Source organism: Odontomachus brunneus, unplaced genomic scaffold, assembly GCF_010583005.1.
Source record: "Odontomachus brunneus isolate Ranch 3 - 2012 unplaced genomic scaffold, Obru_v1 Obru_scaffold_013, whole genome shotgun sequence".
NCBI lineage: Eukaryota > Metazoa > Arthropoda > Insecta > Hymenoptera > Formicidae > Odontomachus > Odontomachus brunneus.
In genome coordinates, this window is record NW_022639463.1 from 1,238,868 (window position 1) to 1,260,263 (window position 21,396).

Consider the following 21,396-nt stretch of genomic DNA (forward strand, 5'->3'; position numbering starts at 1 on the left):
TATAGCTTCTTCCCGCGCTATGAAAAGGATTTCTGTCACCGTGACGAGAATTGGAAAGTCTTTTGAGGATTTTAAAGCATTTCTTCGGAAGCCCCGGCAAAAAGCTGCGTCGAGAAAGGGTCAATCAATCCACCCGAGTGAGACCAATTTCCGCAATTGAGGCAACCACCGGCGTATACGCGCGTATCAACGTCACTTTCACCGTGTGTGTGTACGCGCGCGTGCATGCACCGCAATCACTAAATCCCATTATCCAGTTAATGTAGCGAAAATACGAATAAATAGAACGTGCGAGTCGACTAATCAGATACGCGTCATTATCATTAATCGTGTAACGCACCTGTACCCCGCCACATGCATCGCTCGTTACGCCAAACACAGCTGTGACTTTTTTCTACGTCCCAGATTTTCTACGGACGCACAAACGCGCCGCGCGGAATGCAGAGAACGCGCGCGCGCGCGCGCAGCCACATTTACAGAAACATTAGAATGATCGATACGCGACGGTTGCTATGACAAAAATAGACAAATGTTCGTAATGTGTCCGCACGGGGTAAGTATGTTCGACCGTTATATACCGGCTCCGTATGGATATACCGACATATACATACATATATTTATATATGCATAAATACATGTGTGTGTGTGTGTGTGTGTGTGTGTGTGTGTGTGTACGGATGTATAGGCATATATGCGCATATAGAGCTGCGTGACGAGCGACACGGGCAAGTCGCGCAGGCGCTACCTGTAGACTCCGCGGAATACGCGATGATAAATACTAAATTTAACCCCCGGTGGAGGAGGGAGGGAGAGGCTGAAACGGCGCGACGTCAGGCTATCCGGATCGATAACACTTTTCTGGCGTCTCTCGTTCTTTTTTTATCGGCGAAACGTGACTTCGCGTATGTAGGGCGTTTATATAAATCGTTGACCGCAGAGGTCACCGAGGCGTGCGGCCCCGCGTGTGATACGTCCCCGATAGGGATCTCGTGTTTGTGTGTATGTGTGTGCGTGTGTGATAAAGCCTTTATTAAAATTCTACTGCGCTTAAAATACCTCGTCGTCAGACCGAGGGAAAATTCATGCGGAGTCAGAAGACACGGCGCGGGAAATATTAACCCTTTTATCGGCCAAAGCACCTGTAATGAAAAAAATCCGGGGTTTTCAATTACGACGGGACTTTCGGGAACTCAAACGTGACTTTGCTTTTGTTGTTTTTTCCACTTTTTAATCAATAACACGTAACATCTTTTATCAATTCTATCATGTAATTAAAGCTTTTAGTACCGTTTCAAAATGAAATGGTTACATTATGGATGTCGTGTAGTCGCGGATAAATACATAGAAATTAAATACATTAAATTAACAGCACCGTTTTAACAATGTACCGAAATAATATGGATAGAGCTTTGCGACCTGCGATATCACTTGTTATGCTCTTTGAAACCTCGCTTTATATAGAGCTGTTGTAATTTACGAGTTATTCGCAAATACTATTCGCAAATATTGTCATATTTATTTGTAACAGTTATGAGCTGTCCCATTAGTTGTAAAATCTTTGAATACTTGTGTTGTTATTGATTCAACTTATGAAAGTGTACATGTCAATATGTATCCATTACGTTCTATATACATTTTACATATGAGGGAGAGAGCGATAATATAAACATAATCTGCAAATATAATTAGGCGATGCGCATCACTCATGAAAGTTCAGCCGGATAATTCGCTCGTAAAAGGGGTAGCATTGAAAATCGAAATAATACAATCCGTCGTGTTCCATATTGCTCTCTTAGTTCGAAAGATACACAGATCCTGTGAAGGATGTAACTGGAAACGTCGCGCTACTTTATTTAGTGTTCGAAGCGGAAAGAAAGAGCAGCCGTGTTGGCTGGAGGCGGAGAAGAATAACAAGCGTTATATTATTTGGTGTGCAACGGAAAGAAAACAGAATTTTTGGTATCTAATTCATAAAAATACGACTAAAGTCGGCAAGCGAATCTAAAGTGTACAGTGAAAATGTCGATTTTCACGAAATGTCATTTCGATTTTCCGTCTTCTTTGACGGCAAACCGGACGGCTATACTATATCTAGGATAAAAATATACCGTCAGGCACACCGTAGACGAAGGATTATAGACAACGACAACGTTCACTGGGTTTATAAATAATTCGTTTTCACCGAATGCAGTAAAATGAAACGTTACTGGAAACCCAACAGAACTTTTCTGTTACGCTGACTCAGTGTATAATTAAAATGACGTATGGATTGATTAAAACCTGCAATTTGAGCGTGCACATGTACGCTCTTGAAGCGAATTTTCTCAAATTTCTAAATACGATACATCGAAATATTGTCACAACGAGTTCCTGAGTCGAGACAACCGCACTAGTCCGACTCCCTGTCGCTAAATTGGCAACACGAGATCGTTACTCTCATCTCTTTCTTTCTTTCTTTAATTTTCCCCTCTTTCCTTTCCCTTTGAGAGAATTTACAATCTCGGAATTATCCGCCGGGGTCATCACGACTGGCGTTTCGTTATGGGGCACGGCGTGCCGTCGCCTTTATTCGCGTAGAACCTGTGGACGATCTCTTCACTCGATGTCTTCAGATCATACGCCCATCCCAACCGAGCCATGAATTTTATAAAGCCGGCCGACGGATTGAAACGGCCAAACTCCGAGGTTTTATAGTCCCACGGGAAGCAATGATGATAATTGTGCCAACCCTCACCGAGGGAAACTATGGACACCATCGTATTTTCCGTTGGCTTAATATTTCTGGAACAAGAAGGAAGGGAGGGAAGTTTCACCGCTTGATCTGGGCGAACCAAGTTCTGCACGGAATCTCATGCAACAGATTATTCAAGCGGAACAACACAGCTTACAGCTTCCATCTATTAAGCGTCTTCGTATAAAACTCTCTCCTAGGCAAATTTATCCCTTCGAGGACAACGCTCTCGATACATGCACGTATCGCTTCGTTCGAAAGGAATCTATACTCGCACTCCTCGTGATGAGATGGACTACTTCTTTGTGAGTATACTTTCTGACTTGGTGCTAAATTTGAGCGATTCTGTGTCTCCAGCGCAAAGATAAGGGTATTGATCTCGAGTACATTTATACCTCCATTTTATTGATTGCGTTGTAAGAAATTTAGAAGCACCGTCTCTCCGTAGAGATTAAGCTCGCAATCTTGCATCACTCGAAATGACACGAAATGTTTTACCATTTACAACAAAAGCAAATTGAATTGGCGGATGAATCAGATTCAAGCTACAAACTCTTGTTCTTGAAAAAGTATAGCGCTTGCTCGCAAGATTAATCACCTCTGGGTGACTGCAGTTAAAAGTTACTGGAGCAAATTGAGGCGCGCGAGTTACTCTTTTGAGCGCGTTTTTCATTTAAAACTCGATACATTCTCCAATCTCCTAGATCAACCGCGTTTCTTTCTCCAAGCGCTGCGCTCTCCGAACGCTCGTAAATCGATTTTTCTTTTTCACGGGAAACGGCATTATTCCGTTTGATCTCACGAAAATCCTACGATGAAAGACACACGCGCAAGCTTTCTCTCGCGCCAAATCGTGATATTCTCTCATTTATATCTGAGCACAATCCGAACGCTGTGCTGGCCGATCTCGACGGTAATCACGTAAATGTGAATCCAAGAGATTACCGCGTACCTGTTGTACGGTCGATAGCCCCATATGTGAGCGAAGCTGTTGACGGAACAAGTCGCGTTCAATAACCATATGTAGCGGACGATCATGCTGCTGAATGCTACGGTCCATGTTTCGTTCCATACGTAGACTGGTATCACCCCCGGCAAAACAAAGGTCATTATCGGCATGATTACCATAAAATATCTGCAATAAAAGACAGTGAGTGAGCGAAGCATTCTCGCGTTTAATATACCTAACGGTGTTGCGTCTTTTTTTACGATTCGCAGGTTTCCCAAGTACATCAATCAAAATAATTGCGCTCAATCCCATTCTCCTCCCTTTCTCTCTCTCTTTCTCGCGACTGAATTTGTTTAATTCGTATTTTGCGGTAAGAATATCGAACTTTCTAGGCTCTTTGATAATTACGAAATGATTCGAATTCATCATCAACTACTTCTGGAGGTAAGCCGAAGGAGACGGAATATGACCGCGCAACCTTTTAACGATTTTCAAACTGTCCGATGTATAAGTCTAGAAATAATTGATTTATACTGACACAGAGTATTAATTCATACTTCCGTAGCGGATTTTTCCCGAGTATTTCCGGAGCGAATTCCCTCTCTCGTCGATACGATCGCGAAATATCGAACTCACTTGTCAGCGAAGCGTATGACTGGATCGGCTTGGACGTCACTCATGTCTACAGTTTTACCGTACTCCTTGACCGCTGGATGAATCCTCATCATCACCCAGCCAATGTGAGAATAGAAAAAGCCACGAGATGCGTCGTGCGGATCCGCGGAAGTGTCCGTGTACTTGTGATGGGTACGATGGATGCGTATCCATTTGGACGGCTGTAACTGCAAAGAGGGAATATCTCTTTGGGTAACGCCTTGCTAAATATTTTCTTTCACTAGCGTACGTTACAATCGCGCTACTATCTCGGGGCCTCACCTGACCGGCCATGCAGTACAGAGTCATGAGCAATATTCTGAGTGGTAGTTTGGCGTTGTAGCTTCTGTGCGCCCAGAGACGATGAGCACCCGCTGTGATGCCGAGACCGGCCGCGTGTCCAGTTGTTACACCTGAATGTGAAAAATTAAAAACGATATTGAGGCCGAACTGCACCTTTCCAATAAGCTCGAGGCACGCGGAGGAGATACACAGACAACGGGATCGATATGTGAAAGCGTAGATATTACATTTATTAAATGCTGGATGAAAATTCTCGCGAGAAGAAAGTAAAGAGCATCGATCAACAGTTTCCCTCGAGCGATCCTCAACTTTGACGAGTTATCATTAATCCTCCGCGTGGCAACCAAGTCATTTGGTTCGTTCTAAGAAGTGCTCGTTCCTCGAGGTGGTTTTATTTAAAAGTCATTAAGAGCAAATTACTTAGCGGGTTTTTTTTCACAAAAAATACTATGTGGTCTTTAGCTTGAATGGTAAGGGAAGTTTCGATGATTCTTGGAGATTTTCTCGCGCTCCGAGGGGGGAAAAGTCGACACTCACGGACCAAAGGTGGTGAGTTGCTACTCGGAGGGTTAAAAATGTTTACGGGCAAAAGTTGTGTATCTTTTATGCATCGAATGTTAGAGATTTTGCTACTAGAACACAACATCGTTCGCGCATTTTTCGTTTGATTTCGAGAGTATCTCATCTTTCAAGAAACAGGGCGACCTCAACTGCCGACTGAATTGCGATGGAAAGTACTTAACGCAAATTATGGTAGAAAATTAATTGGCGGTTTAATAATGAATACTCACCAAATATCCAGGTCCAAAATTTCACATTACGATATTGCGTAATGAACAAATACACTCCCATGACGTGCACTATAGCGAGAACAATGATATTGCGCCAAATTAATGGCTGCTCCGCCGGTATGTGCTCTTTTGGCAGCTTTTGACGGAGAATCGAATCCGTGCCATTTTCCATTTCCGGCTGCACTGACTTTTGGCCTTTATTGTCCTCGTATTCGGTTATCGTCGAACTGTACATTGCTGAAACAAAATGTTTGCGGCCATGGTACGTTTGTTTATCTCATCCGCGCGTTGGCGCGCTCGTTTATTTGTCGCGCGCGTGTTTGGAAACATATACAACCAATCCCGGGGCGGGCGCGCGAGAGGCTTTCGGAAAAAAATTCGCGCTATCTCGGGAGAAACTACCCGCGATAAATCACCGAGTCCGCAGCCAATTTGCCGTGTCTTCTTGCGTGCGCTGTAATTCGTTTGATCTCTTTCGATTCGAGCGGCAATTTTCAAATTTTTCCCGATCAATCCATACGGATCGAGACGCACGGCAAAAACACACACACACACACACACACACACACACACACACACACACACACACACACACAGGATAGAAATCGTGCTCATTCGCATACGGGGGTTGTTTTTTACACGGGAGAGGGTCGAACACCGGAAAAATAAGTAAAAGCTTCTATTACATTCTACTGCAATTTCGTTAGGTAACGTGTTATTTGCTAAAATTACATGGCGGACGAACGATCCGAGCGAGGTTTTCGTACCGGTACTCATTACAGGGCAGTCTCGTGTTAACAAGCAGCCATTGTTAGCCGTAACTGCCGTCGAGACGGCCCGATATAATTATCCGCATTAGACGGGCGTCTAAATAAGCGACGACGTGCTTCCCGTCACGCGTCAGCGATCGTAATGCATTTTCTCGTTCATGTGTGCGCATCCAGGCGTTTCGCACCAGCGAGTTGATTAGAACGAGCAATAATTCTACATGCCTGACTCTCCCTCTCTTTCTCTCCCACTATCTCTGTCTCTCTCTCTCTCTCTCTCTCTTTCTTTCAAGACGAGGTAAGTGGCATTGCTGGTTGCATAGGATGCAAGTTCTTGGCCAAGGTGATCATACGCCAAGGCGATCGCCGACCGGTTTATTTCCCGTTAGTACAAATCGCCGACATGCGTTTGACCGACTTCGTCGCGAAAGTGAGAGCAAATTATCCGTTAAAAGTGCTATGTAGCAGCGCTGTCACGATGTATTTGTGGTTTCGTCACGCTGATGCGCGTTCCTACATGTCCCACATAAAACGATCCGACAAGAAGGTACACATAGGCATAAATTATGATGTTAGAGAAACTCTCGAAATACATGTCTTCCTCAAATTCCACGCATGAAATCAACGTGACGGACCTCCTTTTACAAATAAATAATAACGTGAATTAAAAAAAAAAAAAAAATGAAACAAAGGCTTGCCCAGAGGGACTCTCTTTGTTTCACTGCTATGTCTTCCATATACTAAATAAATATTTATAATAAAAGAGCGTGCAGACCTCTCGTAGCTGACGTTGCACGGTGCATTATGATGTACACACAGAGAGATGAGATCCGTTCTAAATGTTTACCTCGCGACGTATTTTTTTTCACACGAGTTTACAATTACTCCATTTGCTTTCGCAGATAACCCACGGCATCAAACAAAAGTCCCGCGCGTGACACGGTGAACCGCAAACCTATTCGCTCGATTAAACAATCGCTGGCGGAAACACCTGTGGCGGATGCATTTTTATTCGAATGAAGGCAATTTGTTATAACGGCGGCGTGTCCAATTTCCGATCGATAGGAACTCGATTGGAGTGCACAGTGAAAGTGCACGCAAAAACGTATGAAATCTCGTCCCGCGACGATTATTCGCTCACATTTCCTGGGGCCAATCATTATACACGAATGTCCGTCACGCAACGTGATTCAACGTGTTGCGACTTCCGAAGTGGAAATGGTAATCAAGGTCTAATCGCAGGACTTGTAATAAATGCGCTATCAATTGCAATTACGAGCGCTCGCGTAATAAGAACTTTTCTTACGATGACGTCGCCGAAACGGTTCTGCAAATGTGTCTAGGGAGTTTTCTGAAGCCTCTTATCTGCAATGGCGCGATATCGTCGATATCCATTAGCGCTTTATTACCCCTATTAACTTCGCGGTCGTTTAACTTAACGGCGAGATTTTCTCACGTAAAGTACATAAACACTCCAATTGGATTTTTATGAACGCTTGTCATGACTGAGAGAGCCGATTATATCGGAAAGAAACTATTAGACCGATTAACGCGTCACTTGACGTCAAAGATGAAAGTTATCTGTTGCTACTAATTTTATTTTATGATAATAATAACTATACACTTTCAATTATAATTTTTGCTGAATTAAAATGTATCACATATTCAAAATTTTTATAAATCTTTGGCAAATCTTTGTAGGAATATGTTAACGCAACTATGTTGAAATCAACGTTTTCATGGTGAAACTACTCTGTTAGAGTCATTTCATACTGCGGACATTGTTTCCGTATTCCCGTCAGGATAATTTAATTTTAGGTTGCCTGCGTGAAGTCGATTTAATTTTAGTTGGGATCTTACATGAAGGTTTTACTTGAAATATATTTTTTTTACTTAACGTTAAATTTGGACTTGATTATTAATAGGGTTGTCTTACAAGTAAAATTGCATAAGTGTGTTAATAGGAGGTCAAATATACTAAAAGTGCTCGGCGATTTTTAACAAAAGTTAAATTCCCAGTGCTATATTAGTGTGGTAATATTATCTTTTATTAAAGGCGAGCGTAAAAGGGAGCGATTGAAGATCGAATTCACGTTGTTTTCCTTACATTCTCAGGAGACCTTTTCGTCTTTGATTTTCCGTGCGTTACCTTTGACGTTTGCTAACTGATTGTTTACCTCTACGCTTTATTAAAGTCTAAACCCGAGCACGATATTTCATATCTTCCTCCTGTGCGAGACTCTAACAAGATGCAGTACCTCGTATTTCTCTCTTTCAGCGCGACGTGTATTTTAGGTTCCCATCTCTTCACGCATTCTATCGAGAGTTTAAAATTTTATTTTACTGGGAGAGATCGAGCGGCACGTAATTCATGTCCAAAGACAAAAAGCGGCACACTTGGTCACTTTAGCCGGCTCAAGACGCGCTTAATTCGCGCGATTGCGGCAACATCTTCGCAAACATTTTGTCCTTGCCCGGTTTTATTCGCCCGCTCATGCTTCAAGCGACCCGTTGTGATTTACGGCATAATAGCGGAAAATGGGCGTGCTCTCCGTAAAATCGCGGTCGCGATTTCCCGGCCGTTTTGTTTCCCGCGTGCAGATCGTAAGGATCCGCGCGCGCGCCACCGCCATTGCAATGACTTACGTTAATATGTATGAACCAGCCGGGGGATTTCTAACCGGTGTAAATGCGGATAATGCGCCGCTATCGCTGCCGCCTGCATTGCTCTGGATTCGCGGTTTACAACCCCCTTTCTGTAATCCCACCTCGGGCTTAACCCAACGAAAATGCACGCTAAATCGCGTTCGGCTCCGAAGCATCGAGTAAGAAAGTATGATTGCGCAAGCGGCTGTAAAGTTATTTACACAAGTATCCACATGAAATAATTTGACTTAAATAATTTCACACGGAGAAAAGTAATTTGCTGGCCCAGCAAATTTTCTGCTGGTCTAGCAAAATTTTTTCGTTATTATATGGATAGCAAAAAAATGTACTGAGAGTACTAATCATTATTTGCTGGATATAATTTGCTGAATCTATAAATTATTTTGTTATAAAAACCACGATGGATTTATATAAGCAGTTGCAGTTTTGCTCCGATAGCAAATAAATTTGCTAAGGATACATCATTTTGCATCAATAGCAAATTAACGTGATTTTTGGGACAAATATACTCAACAAATTTTTTCTATCCTAGCAACGAAACTACTTCTGTTCTGATAACGAATAATTTGTAAAATTAGTTACGTCAACTAAATTTTTTTGGTGTCATTACGAATATAATTTGCAGTAGCAACGACGATTTTGCTAAAAGAGCAAAATTATTTTTCTCCGTTTACTTAGTAAAAAACGTGTTATCCACGAGTTAATATACATTTTTTTTATTAGTACGCGACGAAAAATAATTTGCTCGCTCAGCAAATTTTCTCTTGGTGTAGAAAAATCTTTTCGTTATTATATGGACAGCGAAAGGATTTGCTAAGAGTACTAATCACTATTTACTGGATATAATTTGCTGAACCTACAAATTATTTTGCTGTAAGAACAAATTAGTTCTTGTCCAATTAGCAAATTGAATTTGATATTATAGCAACACATAATTGCTAAATAAACGATATAGTTTTGCTACATGAACGATATAACTTTTTGCTATATTACTTAGACAGCACACAATATTTAGAAAATATTTTAGAAATATAGATATATTAAATTTTCTATTAATACTTTAACGTCGGAATATGTCGGATATGGAAAACATTATGATAAATATAAATATAAAAAGATATTTATGAAGAATATTTGTCATAAATAATAAAAACATGATTTCATTTAAGTAAAACTGTGTTTTGATTATTTATGGGAAATAATTTTCATAAATATTTTTTAAATATTTATCATAATATTTCTTAATTTCCCGAATATTAAATATTTACAAAATATTTTTAAAATATTTTTTAAATATTGTGTACTATAAAAGTCGAAGCAACTGTATTAATGTCTACACGTATAACTGTCTTGTTGTAAAATGCAACATTTTTTTTGTGAAAATATTAGCAATTTTGCATCAATAGCAAATTAACGTGATTTTTAGGATAAATAACTCAACAAATTTTGTCTATCTTGGCAACGAAATGGAGCTTCTGCTCTGATAACGAATAAAATTTGTAAAATTAGCCAACTAAATTTTTTTGCTGTCACTACGAATGTGCGGTAGCAACGACGATTTTGCTAAAAGAGCAAAATTATTTTTCTCCGTGTACTGTTAATATAACTCGCGAGTATTCATATATCCGGTTACTACTTGGGACTTACATTCATTTATAATTATTATCAGGGAAACTAAACAGTGAATATTTACGTGTATGCAATGTCATTTGTGTTAAGAAAAACGTGGAAAGAATTTTCAATAAGTAGTAACGAGACAGCAATTCATTTGTCCTTTGTTATCATTAGATAAATCAATAATCAGATATCTGAAATTAATCAACAGTTTAGACACAATGAGGTTGAGAGCTCAACAACTGTCAAAATTGAGAGTTATTACTGTGTGTATGTGTGCCTGCGTGCGTGCATGTGTGTGACGGATTTTTGTTCTGCAATTATTAATTATTTTTATTAATTAATATTAATATTATTTAGTATTCTTACTTATATTATTATTATTATTATTATTGTAACACGAGAATACTCTAGTACTCAAACTTAGACGGAAAAAAAGGTCTGCTACATGTGAACAACTAAACATAATTTGCTGTATTAGCTACTTTTTTGTGGCAGGAGCCAATTTCCTTGCTATGGTAACAAGAAAATCTGTAGTAAATTTCCATCCTGTAGTAAATTTGCTACGTTAGGCACTTTTCTTGTTGTAGGAGCAGATTTTCTTGTTATCATAACAAGAAAATAGGTTCCTGCAGCAAAGAAAAAGTAGCTAACACAGCGAATTATATTTAACTGTCCTTATGTAGCAAATTTGCTGCTACAGCAAATTATTTTTTTCCGTGTATGAATATTATCCGGGTATTCGGGAATAATAAAGTATTCAAACTCATTCACGTACTCGAGAAATCAGGAAATTTTATGAAAAAGAAACATGCTTTTCTTTACATAAAAATATATCCTTTATAGATCTGCGTGTGAAAGTACGAAGAGAAGATCAAGAAGACATTCGAGTACTCGGATAATACCCGAAAGAGTTGTATACTCGGTTAGTACTCAAGATACCCGTGTCCCCAAAATTGATATCGCTAATAGTTATTGGATATTGTTTGTGAAGTGTTTCTTAACATGCAGAATATTATACACGTTGCGATATTGCACGTGCAGATGTTCTTTGCGGAGATGCTTCTTTGTTACTCTGAAGAAGCATGACACGGCAGAATCTTCGACATATCGGGTCGATAACTTCGATGAGAGCCTCGTCAAAGTTACCGTTCGATAAGAGGAAAATCATGCTAGTGGCTTATTCCGAAAGTATATCAATTCGCGTCGATTGTGACGGAACGGGGTCGATGCTGGAACTTATGTCGATAAGTAATGCTATTACTTCTGCACTGTCTGCGCTTCGATTATGCTCTGGTCGTATATATACTGCCTTCCGGTGAGCGCGGATACGGCGTACCGATAAGATAAAAATCGCTCCCGGGTTCACCCTTTCTCGGACACATAAACACGCGAATTGTTCAGTCGTCTTCAATTCGAAACGATCGACACACTCATTTGCGCGTACAGGATGCTTCGTTCCTTTTGTGCATTACGTAAAAGCCGTTTGGACACGTGTAACTATGCACAATTCTCGTGGCCTTTATTGACCCCAGCCTTCGTTCGCTTTGACAATCTCGGCTGCTGCGCGTACGCCAAAAAGGCTTTGTAGGGCCGGCAATTCCGCTCTCGGAAATTTAGCGAGCGGTGTTCCGAACATTCATCAAGAGCGGAAGAGTGTTGTAATCGTATCCACCTCATTCGTGGCTTTATGGCATAAGCCGATTCGTCAAATGGGAAGCTGATCCGTGACCCAAAGGAAACTCTGAGTCACATTATTATTAGAAAATCCCGAAAGGTACTTTATTAATGCATCACTGTGCACGATGTTAATGGCACCAAAAGCAAAATCCGACGAAACTGTGAAGCCGCCCCGAATATGCCGAAACTTTCCACTTGCCGCGTTACCGTTTCTGTGTCGAGCACATTGTAAAACGCGACTGGTAATCCCGAAACTTCTTCATTCCAATTTTGCGCACGCCGAAACAAACTTGTTCCGACAATTTCATAAAAAGATAGTAACAGGATAAATTAATACCCGTAGACTAAGAGGATAATGGTGGCGGGAGGTGCAAAATCCGTGGAATAATAATATTTGTTCTCCACCGCGAAGTTCCCCGATGCAATTTTCGATGCGCTCCAATTGAAGAGTTCCGAAGGAAACTTATTTGTCCCGAACTTGTCCGAGAGCGAGATCCTACTTATAAATCATTTACGGCAAAATCGCGCGTGTACGAGCAGCGAGCTCTGCATGCAGCCTCTCGTCTCGATATTTCCGCCGCCGCCGAGTGGAGCAGCGCGCGATATAAATCACGGGCGCGGGTAGGTGTTATTTCCATGTAAGGGTAAAAGTTGCCGTTGTTAACTTCGAAACTCGAGTTCGCATCACCGTGTGCAATCGAAGTGCCGCGCTTCCAAGCGATTAATGGTAACTGTTGCGCGTACTGTACTTACTGCGAATGGGTCGATGCACGCAAATGCGAGGGTCCGGAAAAGCTATCCGCCGGATAAACTAGACAGAACAGTGACTATGGGAGCAGTATCGACGTGAGCACCGCATTACTTCCCGTCGAACCCGTGGAAAACGTCTCGCGAGACAGGCACGGTGTTTATAAGGGATCCCGTAACGCCCGGATATCGCTTAGGAATCGACCGCATACCGTGGAGGGAGAACGCTCGTGCGCCACGATTCGCGGGACGAAATTGTTGCAGACGAACACATCTCGCCCGTCAACCTTTCCCTCCGAACCTTTCGCTACTTCTCTCCGGTTTTCTATCTTCTTCCTCCTCCTCCTTCTTCTCCTCCTCCCTCCCTTCCTCACTCCTACCCTTTGGATTTCTATAAAACGTCGGATGCAGTGTCTCCTTTTTTTGTAACATTGATAAATTGTCCGTTGATGGCGACACACACGCCTACCGTTACGTAAACGATGCAATAATGTTGTAGCCGGTGTGAACGAACTTACTAAAGATAGACGGTAGATCGATAGAAACTACGATAATGGCGCAGCTTGCGAAGTGTGAAGAGGAGAGTAAAACGGGCTTCATGATAAAACTGGTGGCTAGGCTTTCTTCCTTGGGAATCTGTCAAGAACACGTCACTATAGTGTGAAGAATTTCTTTACGAGTATAGAGTGATGAAAACGTTCACTCCACTTGACCGTTCAACCATTAAACTTTCGACATCGGAATTGTTTGTCGCCTTACATGTCGTATGGAAAAATTCATATCAGGACAGCGCTATCACGGAACTGTTTTAAACGGAATCCCATCGGAGTGGTATCGTTGGTCCCTAGACTTCTCTTATGTTTTCTAGTGAAAGTGAGATTATTATTGGGATCAATTTCCTCACAATATCTGTACCGTTATATTGTTCCCATATCACAGCAAAGATGAAATCTTGCGATACCACATTTTCGTTAAACACGATTACTCAAGCTCTCTCTTGTTTTTAAACGTCACGCTTTGCCAACTTGTCAGACATTGTGCGCGGACAGATAATTGTCGATTGGCGAACAGGAGAATGCTAACAGGTTTATCTAAATGCTCTAAACACTTGAATCTATATACGTCATTGGAGGTACAATGTTGACACTTCTAAACCTCGAGATGAATATTTCTTCAGATCGATATTTTTTAAAATCGTTCAATTTCTTATTTAGACTGGCAAACTTTCACATTGGTAGCGAACAACATTCGGTCGGTACTGTACGTCGATCGGTGCTGTTGTTACTGCTGGCTTTCTTATACCATTTTTTTAACATGCAACTCCAGCGAAACCCCATAGAGTCTCTTAGGTGTGTCTGTGAGAATAGTCTCACTCGATTTCAAGGAGAGATCCTCCATCACTTTCTCAAGTGTAATTAAAATATGGAGAACTTTCACACAGCCTAGCATATATGAAACATCACACCTTAAGTACTCGGCTGCCGCTCGATTATTTGTTCGATCTGATTCCGTCATTCTGCGGATTTAAGTACTTGCATTTCACCCGGTCGATGGAGATTTCACTCAAGCTTGATCTTCTGTTTTTCCACAATTATCGTCGTCATTCGGATCCGGATGAACGAGTCGCTCATGTTACGAGATTCGTATAATAGCGCTAGAAAAATAAATACGCAATCCAAGCTGTTTCCGTGTAACGTAGATCTGATATACAATGTGTCAATCATATTCTCAAATAGGAAATGTACATTTAAATACATAGAATTAGAAATGTTGTGCTTATTTCTCATGTCCAATTCATGTTAGACGACACACACTCTTACGTTTTTTACCTTGATTTACTTGAGCAGCAAGTTATCTAAATAATCAGGTGTACTAAAATGTGATTTAATCATAGGTAGAACTTTTTTTTAGTATTTCTTATTATAACGTGATATAAAAAGGGGTCTGTGAATATTTTTAAAATTTTTTAATCCCACAAAACCTCTCTCTTATCCCCTCTCTTATCTTATTCTTTCGTACAGTAACACAGAGTGTTGTCAAACCAATCATTTCAATTGCGTTTCTATGGTTGAACGCAATACATCTCTCAACCACTGTTCGGAGATCAAAAGCAGCATTGCGTATTATGTTGCACAAGGTTGCGCCACGTAGATATAAAACGTGATGTCTAAAGAAAGTCGGTCGTGTCGCCATTCTATTTTAGTACCCGCGATTTTGTAAAGAACATAAAATTAGGAAAAAAAAATGTATAAAGAATGAACCTTAATTCGAGAAAAGTGCTGGGTAATATTATTGACGGTGTCGAAGTAACCAGGTCAGCAGTCGATTGGGGCGGTTTTAATAAGAAAGTCGGTGGGAAACATTTTTACAAATAAAAAAGTAAAAAGATGCAAAAATGAAAAAATTCTTTTTAACGTAGATGTAATAATAATTATTATTATATAATTAAATATATATATATATATATATATTGTATTGTGTGTGTGTGTGTGTGTGTGTGTGTGTGTATACATATATACATACATACATACATACATATACACACACACACACACAATATTTGAAATATAATGTTAGAAAAAATAGAAATTAAGTTACGGAAAGATAAATGGTCTGAAAGTTTCGTAGTTCCCAAGAGGAGGGGGGAGAGAGAGAGAGAGAGTCAATTCTTGATAGATCGAAGTTGCGAATGACAGAGGTCATAGTGCGCGCAAACTCGTTACACACAGAAAGGATTGTATTGAAAATATTGAAGAGGACGCGCCGTCCTATAACAATAACAAGGTGAAATGTCGAGGTAGTAGTTGAAACAAGTTGGATGGAGTTGCAATCGACAGCACAAAGGATACGTTTGCAGACACGAGAACAGAGGCGACGGAGCGCGGGTTCTCTTCCTTCCTTCCTTCCGCGATACCAATTGTTACTGTACCGCCGCGTTTCGATTTGCTCAATGCAGCTTTTCTTAGAGTTATCTTGTCCCTTATCGCTTTCGCTTTCGCTTCTGCGACAGCAGCGGCATAAGGACTACCATCGACATTTATAGAAAAAGAAAATTCGTATCTCTTTTCTCACGTACTTGCATCACTCGCGTCAATTTACAAACGAAACTACTATTTGCGCCTACTACTTTTACGAAATAACTACTTTTACGAAATAACTATTTGCGCCTATTTCTGTTCCACGCGCGATATGTTTTCTTGCAGCATTTATACAGACTGCAGAGGAGAGGATTAAAAAATGTTAAGGATATATTTATCGCTGCTTTTTACATAATACATTTTATGTCAGAACGATTTAGATCGGGCTGTATGTCGAAATATATTCGTTAAGGACGTCGTTTTGATCGCCATTAGAGGAACTGCAGCAATACCTGCAGCAGCTATTCCAGCCGCTATCAGTCTGTCACTGCACATTCAGCAGCTACTCTTGCCGCAATTATATCGTCGCCATTCGCTACATCTGCAACAACTATTCTTGTCACAATTGTATTAACGTTATTCGCTGCACCTTCAGCAGCTATTCTTGTCGTAGGTGTTTCAGCGCCATTCGCTGCATCTGCAGGAACCGCCGCGGTGACAATTGTATCAACGCCATTTGCTGCATCTGCAGCAGCTATCTTGGGCGCGATTGTACCAACGCCATTCGTTGCATCTGCAACGGCTGTTGTCGCGATTCTAGTACTTCATCATCCGCGATCATTGTCGCGTCAGTTGCGTCAAATGCACCGGCTACCCTGAGTCCTCCTGTTGTTATTGACAAATATCAGAGTGCGACTTGGTTTGCAAAATTCTAACGTTTGTCACATTTATGTGGATTTATACATGCAATCGGCTCGTTTTGAATTGCATCAGTTTCAACGAATAAAAATACAACGAATCGTTCATTTTCTTTTTAATCTCATTCCGAAGATATCGGAAATGTGTTTCTATCGGGCGTTTGTTTTACCCGTGTACATACATAAAGTTGCTGCGAATGCATAGAATGTGGATTTTGCGGTTTTATCTGCAGAAGCAAGAATTTCATTCCTGGATTAAAATTAAGTGTCTCTCCTTGTGTCTTCTCTAAGATGAAGAAAAGAAATTGTTAAGTGACATCTGTATTTTTATATCGATAAACTGCGCGGTATCATTAGCTGATTACCAGTTGGACGCTAATTTCTGGCTAATTTCTTGAGAAGACACTTAAAGCAAGAAAGAATACGAGAGAAACTGCCGTCCCAGGAACCGCTTTCAAGAGCCTTCCGTGTCACCTCTTGCATCCGATACGGCTCTTCCTCGTCTAGCTCCGCACGAACACTAAACGATTCGATTTCACTTTTCAAATGTCCGATCTCTGTTACAATACTTTTGCCGAGGTAACTGATACGAAGGTAGATCGTTATTTTGGCATCGGTTTCTACTGCGTACTCTTCATCCTTGACTTTCGCGTTCTCTCCTATTAGCAAAGTGTAAGTTCCCATCGTGGACCTTAAATCACAATCACTGCGTTTTAGTAGACCCGCGGGATTGTGCTTAAGTAAAGTTCAACATAACGCCTAATTATGTCAAATTCGCTAATGACTTGGGACTAAATAACCCGAGATTTCCTTGTATATTTTTGCAATGCAGCTGCGACAAGTAAAGACACACGCATATCTTTAATGTCCGCTGTTTTTTCGACAGCTGCGGATAGCTACTATGGAATTGTTGGAAATCGATTCCGATTGTCGAAATCGATTCTGGGAATAATTGCGTTCTTCTTAGAAAAAAAATTGTTACGTATATATTAGAATAGACATCTGATTATTTCGATTAGAGTCATTTCTTAATTGCACCCTAGATTTACGTTATTATTTCTTTTTAGAGAAAAAACGCAATTATCGCGATCGGAAACCTTTCCGACAAGTTTCATATACTTAATAAACATTAACTATCAGTAACATAACATCAATGTTATAATTTCTTGCTCAACAATGTAAATGCAATGTAACGCATGTGTTATGTAACAGTTACATTGTTGATTATAACATTGATGTAATTTGACTGTTGGTCGATGTTTACTGGGTAACACCTGGTCTGTAGACTTATTCTGTAACTTTCTAACAGTATCATTAGTCGGTATCAAGATGTGTCGTGTTGTGTAATGCAACAATGATAGCAATGTCTTCAAAGATCTGTATCTGTTTATGTTAATAGATAGCTGACAAACAAAAGTGATCAAATGACTAAATCGAAGAGAGTCTTGGACTAGATAAATAGTCATTTCTCACATATCAACAACAGTCCTCTCTCTCTCTCTCTCTCTCTCTCTCTCTCTCTCTCTCTCTCTCGAAATTGTTTACAAAATGTATTCCCAATGATCCGCGTATGAGAAATGATTCTAATCTGTTACATTGTTATTCATAATTTCTATGCATTTTACACTTAATTAAAATTGTATAACTAAAAAATGTTATAAAATATTTAATGTTTATTAATATATTATAATTTCTCTCTTTTTTTCTCTCGCTCTCTCTCCCTTTGTCTCTCTCTCTCTCTCTCTCTCTCTCTCTCTCTCTCTCTCTCTCTCTCGACGATATTTCAATTTTTAGCTTTATCATACCTCGAAATAATCTGCCGTTTGTAGAAGTCCGACAAGTGTTTCTTCAATTTGTTCCTCTTATGCATTTGCTCTCTGATGCTGTTTAGAAGATCACTGACTGGCACATTGATGAAGCCTATATATTGGCATTTCTCTAAACCCCAATCCTCGTACTCTTTCAACAAACTATCGGCCACAATCTTCATTACCGATATGGTGATATTGAGGTTGTTGATTTCTTTTTCGAAGAAGCTTGCTGATTTACCGTAAACGATGGAGACACCGCCGTAAAATTTCTCCTTCTGGTCGTTGGAGCCGCGATAAGAACGGTAATCGCGTCGATTCGGTTGTATTGTCACCAATTCCTTTCCGAATATACAACAGTCGACTTTCGTGTTCTTTAAAACCAGTTGGTCGTATTCCTTTTCCCAGGGGACAAAGACCTGTCGTTGCATATTGATAATCGATAAATATTAAGGCTCTTGATCTCTCGCCGTGGACAACTCTTAGTTGATGACGTGAAAGGCGAGAAAACGCATATCTGAAATCTTTGCGTGCCATTTTCAAATAAAAAGATATTTGTATGAAAAATCGTTTGAGCATACTTGTAAAATACTTTGGGAACTACCCAAATAGCACAGAGAAAAGAATTCAGTCGTATGTCACCAATTTTGAATTCATTTATAGATGCAAAAAGAATTCTTTCCACTGAACTGAACTCTGAAGAATTCTTTTTGCATCTGAAAATGAATTCAGAATTGGTGACATATGACTGAATTCTTTTCGAATTCTCTGTGTTATCTGGATATCCTTCTCTCTTGATAGTCAATAAATAGCCGTAAAATTAATAGTAGGTATATATGTTCGCTATATATTTGTATACATAACAAGTATATATGTAGCGTCATAGATGTGTGACGCACCGATCTTTCGCTTTAAATTTATCGTTATATTTAAAAATTTCAATTTTATTTAATCCTAAAATTTTCAATTTTAATTTAATTTCAATTTTAACTTTAATTTTAATAAAAATTCCAAATTTAAATGTATTAAATGAATAAAAATCATATTTAAATGTATCATGTCTATAATATTGTTGAAACACCTGCTGTTTCTATATAGTCAAAAGAGATCGAAATTTGAGAGTAAAAAATTTCTGTCTTCCTTTTACAATTGTTTATGCCGTGCAGCCCCATTTACTGCTTAGCGGACACCATTTAGGAGACATTGTTGAAATCAGTCTTGACGTTGCGATTAAAAATCTTCATGTTAAGTCAATATATATATTTGTTAAATATATTTATATATGTCAATATATATATAAGTCAATATATATATTTGTTAAATATATTTATATATTATATATGTTTCATATATTTTTTTTTAAAGTTGCATTCTTCATCTTTAAGTGTCAATTGGTTTTATGTAATATGGCGTTATAAAAATATCTATAAATTTTCAAGTAAATAGCCTTTTTGTGATTAAGGAAATTTCTGCGGCCTTTAAAATTGGCACGCTAGAATTTTCAGCGTGTCATTTCTCGCTTCTGACGTCACAATCCAACATGGTCGCGGCGAGTACTCAGAAACCTTAATGCATTTTTCATTCGAGTGCGACTGTGAAAATAAACTCTATCCTTTGAAGACTAATCGGAATGTACTTTACATAGCACGATACGTTTCTACTGATATATGCGAAATTTATATGACAGCGCTATGATAAAGAGATGGAGATTATATGTGCGTCTGTACTCGCAATATACTATTATTGCACTTACAATCTGCAATAACGATCGGTACACATTCTCATATGCAAAGCGTCATAAATTCAACGAAATGTGTGTTTTTGATTATCAGATCGAAACAGAGAGAATATTCACTCACGTTGTCCACAACGATCTCCAGCATCATTAAGTGCGCATCGTTTGACGAGATAAGTGAAGCCATTATTCATTAGTTAATAGACTGTGACATCGTGTGAGTCGTGATCTTATTTCATTGTTCCACCTCGCGTTGACATTACGACTGGTTTGGTGTAACGCTGAGATTAGACCGGTTAGAAACCGTATTTTACCGGTATCTTGTTTCCATATACTATAATTTGCTCGAGCGCAACATGTACCCGAAACTAGCCGAAGCTAACGCCTGTTGCTCACCTCGAAATGCACATCGATATCCAATGGATCTCTGCGTTTGCTCGAAAGCAAAGGCTAAGGGCCGTCATACGCGGATTTATATAAACGCGTTTGTTTTTGGGCAAAACTATATATTCATGACTGTATCGGGAAACTCAACTTCAGCCTTACTTCACTGCATACCTTGTAAGAACGGAAAATAACTACGAGTATACGGTGCCTCGCACTCGTGGAAAGTGGAACATGAGGGCGGACGGGAGAACATTGAGGTCAACGACCGCCTGTTTACGTTTTATGCGAGCTGACTTCAATTTTAAATTTTGATTAATGAGAAAAATTCATTTCTTTTTTTATCGGATACCGATTGCAGGTATGCAGTAATGTGGCATTTCGAAATAATATCGGAAGCCAGCATGGCGGTCAATCACATATTTTTCCGTTTATTTGATTTGCGTATAGTACGTCACACAAACTTGCGGGGCTTGAATGCATAAAGGATTATATTAAAGCGTAAAGATTGACTTACTTGGCTACATTGTACAAGAAATGAATGTTACATGTCAAAATTAAATGGCGTAATGCCGCGAGCAGTAGTATTCGCGGATACAGATCTATCGCATCGGTAACAATTTGAGCGGATTGCATTATCGTTTGCGTTAATATTTCGACAAATATAATACAACGCGAAGGTAGCAATTACCGTTCACCATCCGGTGTCCGGTTCCTCTCGATTACTGTAATTCGTGGCTAGAATATGATACGCATTTGAAATTGGTTTCACCCTCTTCCCCCCCCCCCCC

At 39.9% G+C, this 21,396-nt stretch overlaps 2 protein-coding genes across 4 annotated transcripts in view; one reads left to right on the plus strand and one right to left on the minus strand.

Moving 5' to 3' along the window:
* LOC116840978 (follistatin-related protein 5-like) overlaps positions 1-21,396 on the plus strand; it is a 39,885-nt gene that overhangs the window by 1,521 nt on the left and 16,968 nt on the right. The gene's annotated exons all lie outside the window — the stretch shown is intronic.
* Positions 1,248-21,390, minus strand: LOC116841075 (acyl-CoA desaturase 2-like). Its single transcript, XM_032808593.1, has 9 exons — positions 20,346-21,390; positions 18,484-18,905; positions 17,055-17,369; positions 16,411-16,583; positions 5,429-5,665; positions 4,617-4,747; positions 4,317-4,522; positions 3,684-3,866; positions 1,248-2,781 (listed from the first exon to the last, which is right to left on the minus strand). The coding sequence occupies exons 1-9, from the start codon at positions 20,406-20,408 to the stop codon at positions 2,523-2,525; spliced, it is 1,989 nt and encodes a 662-aa protein (XP_032664484.1). The 5' UTR covers positions 20,409-21,390; the 3' UTR covers positions 1,248-2,522.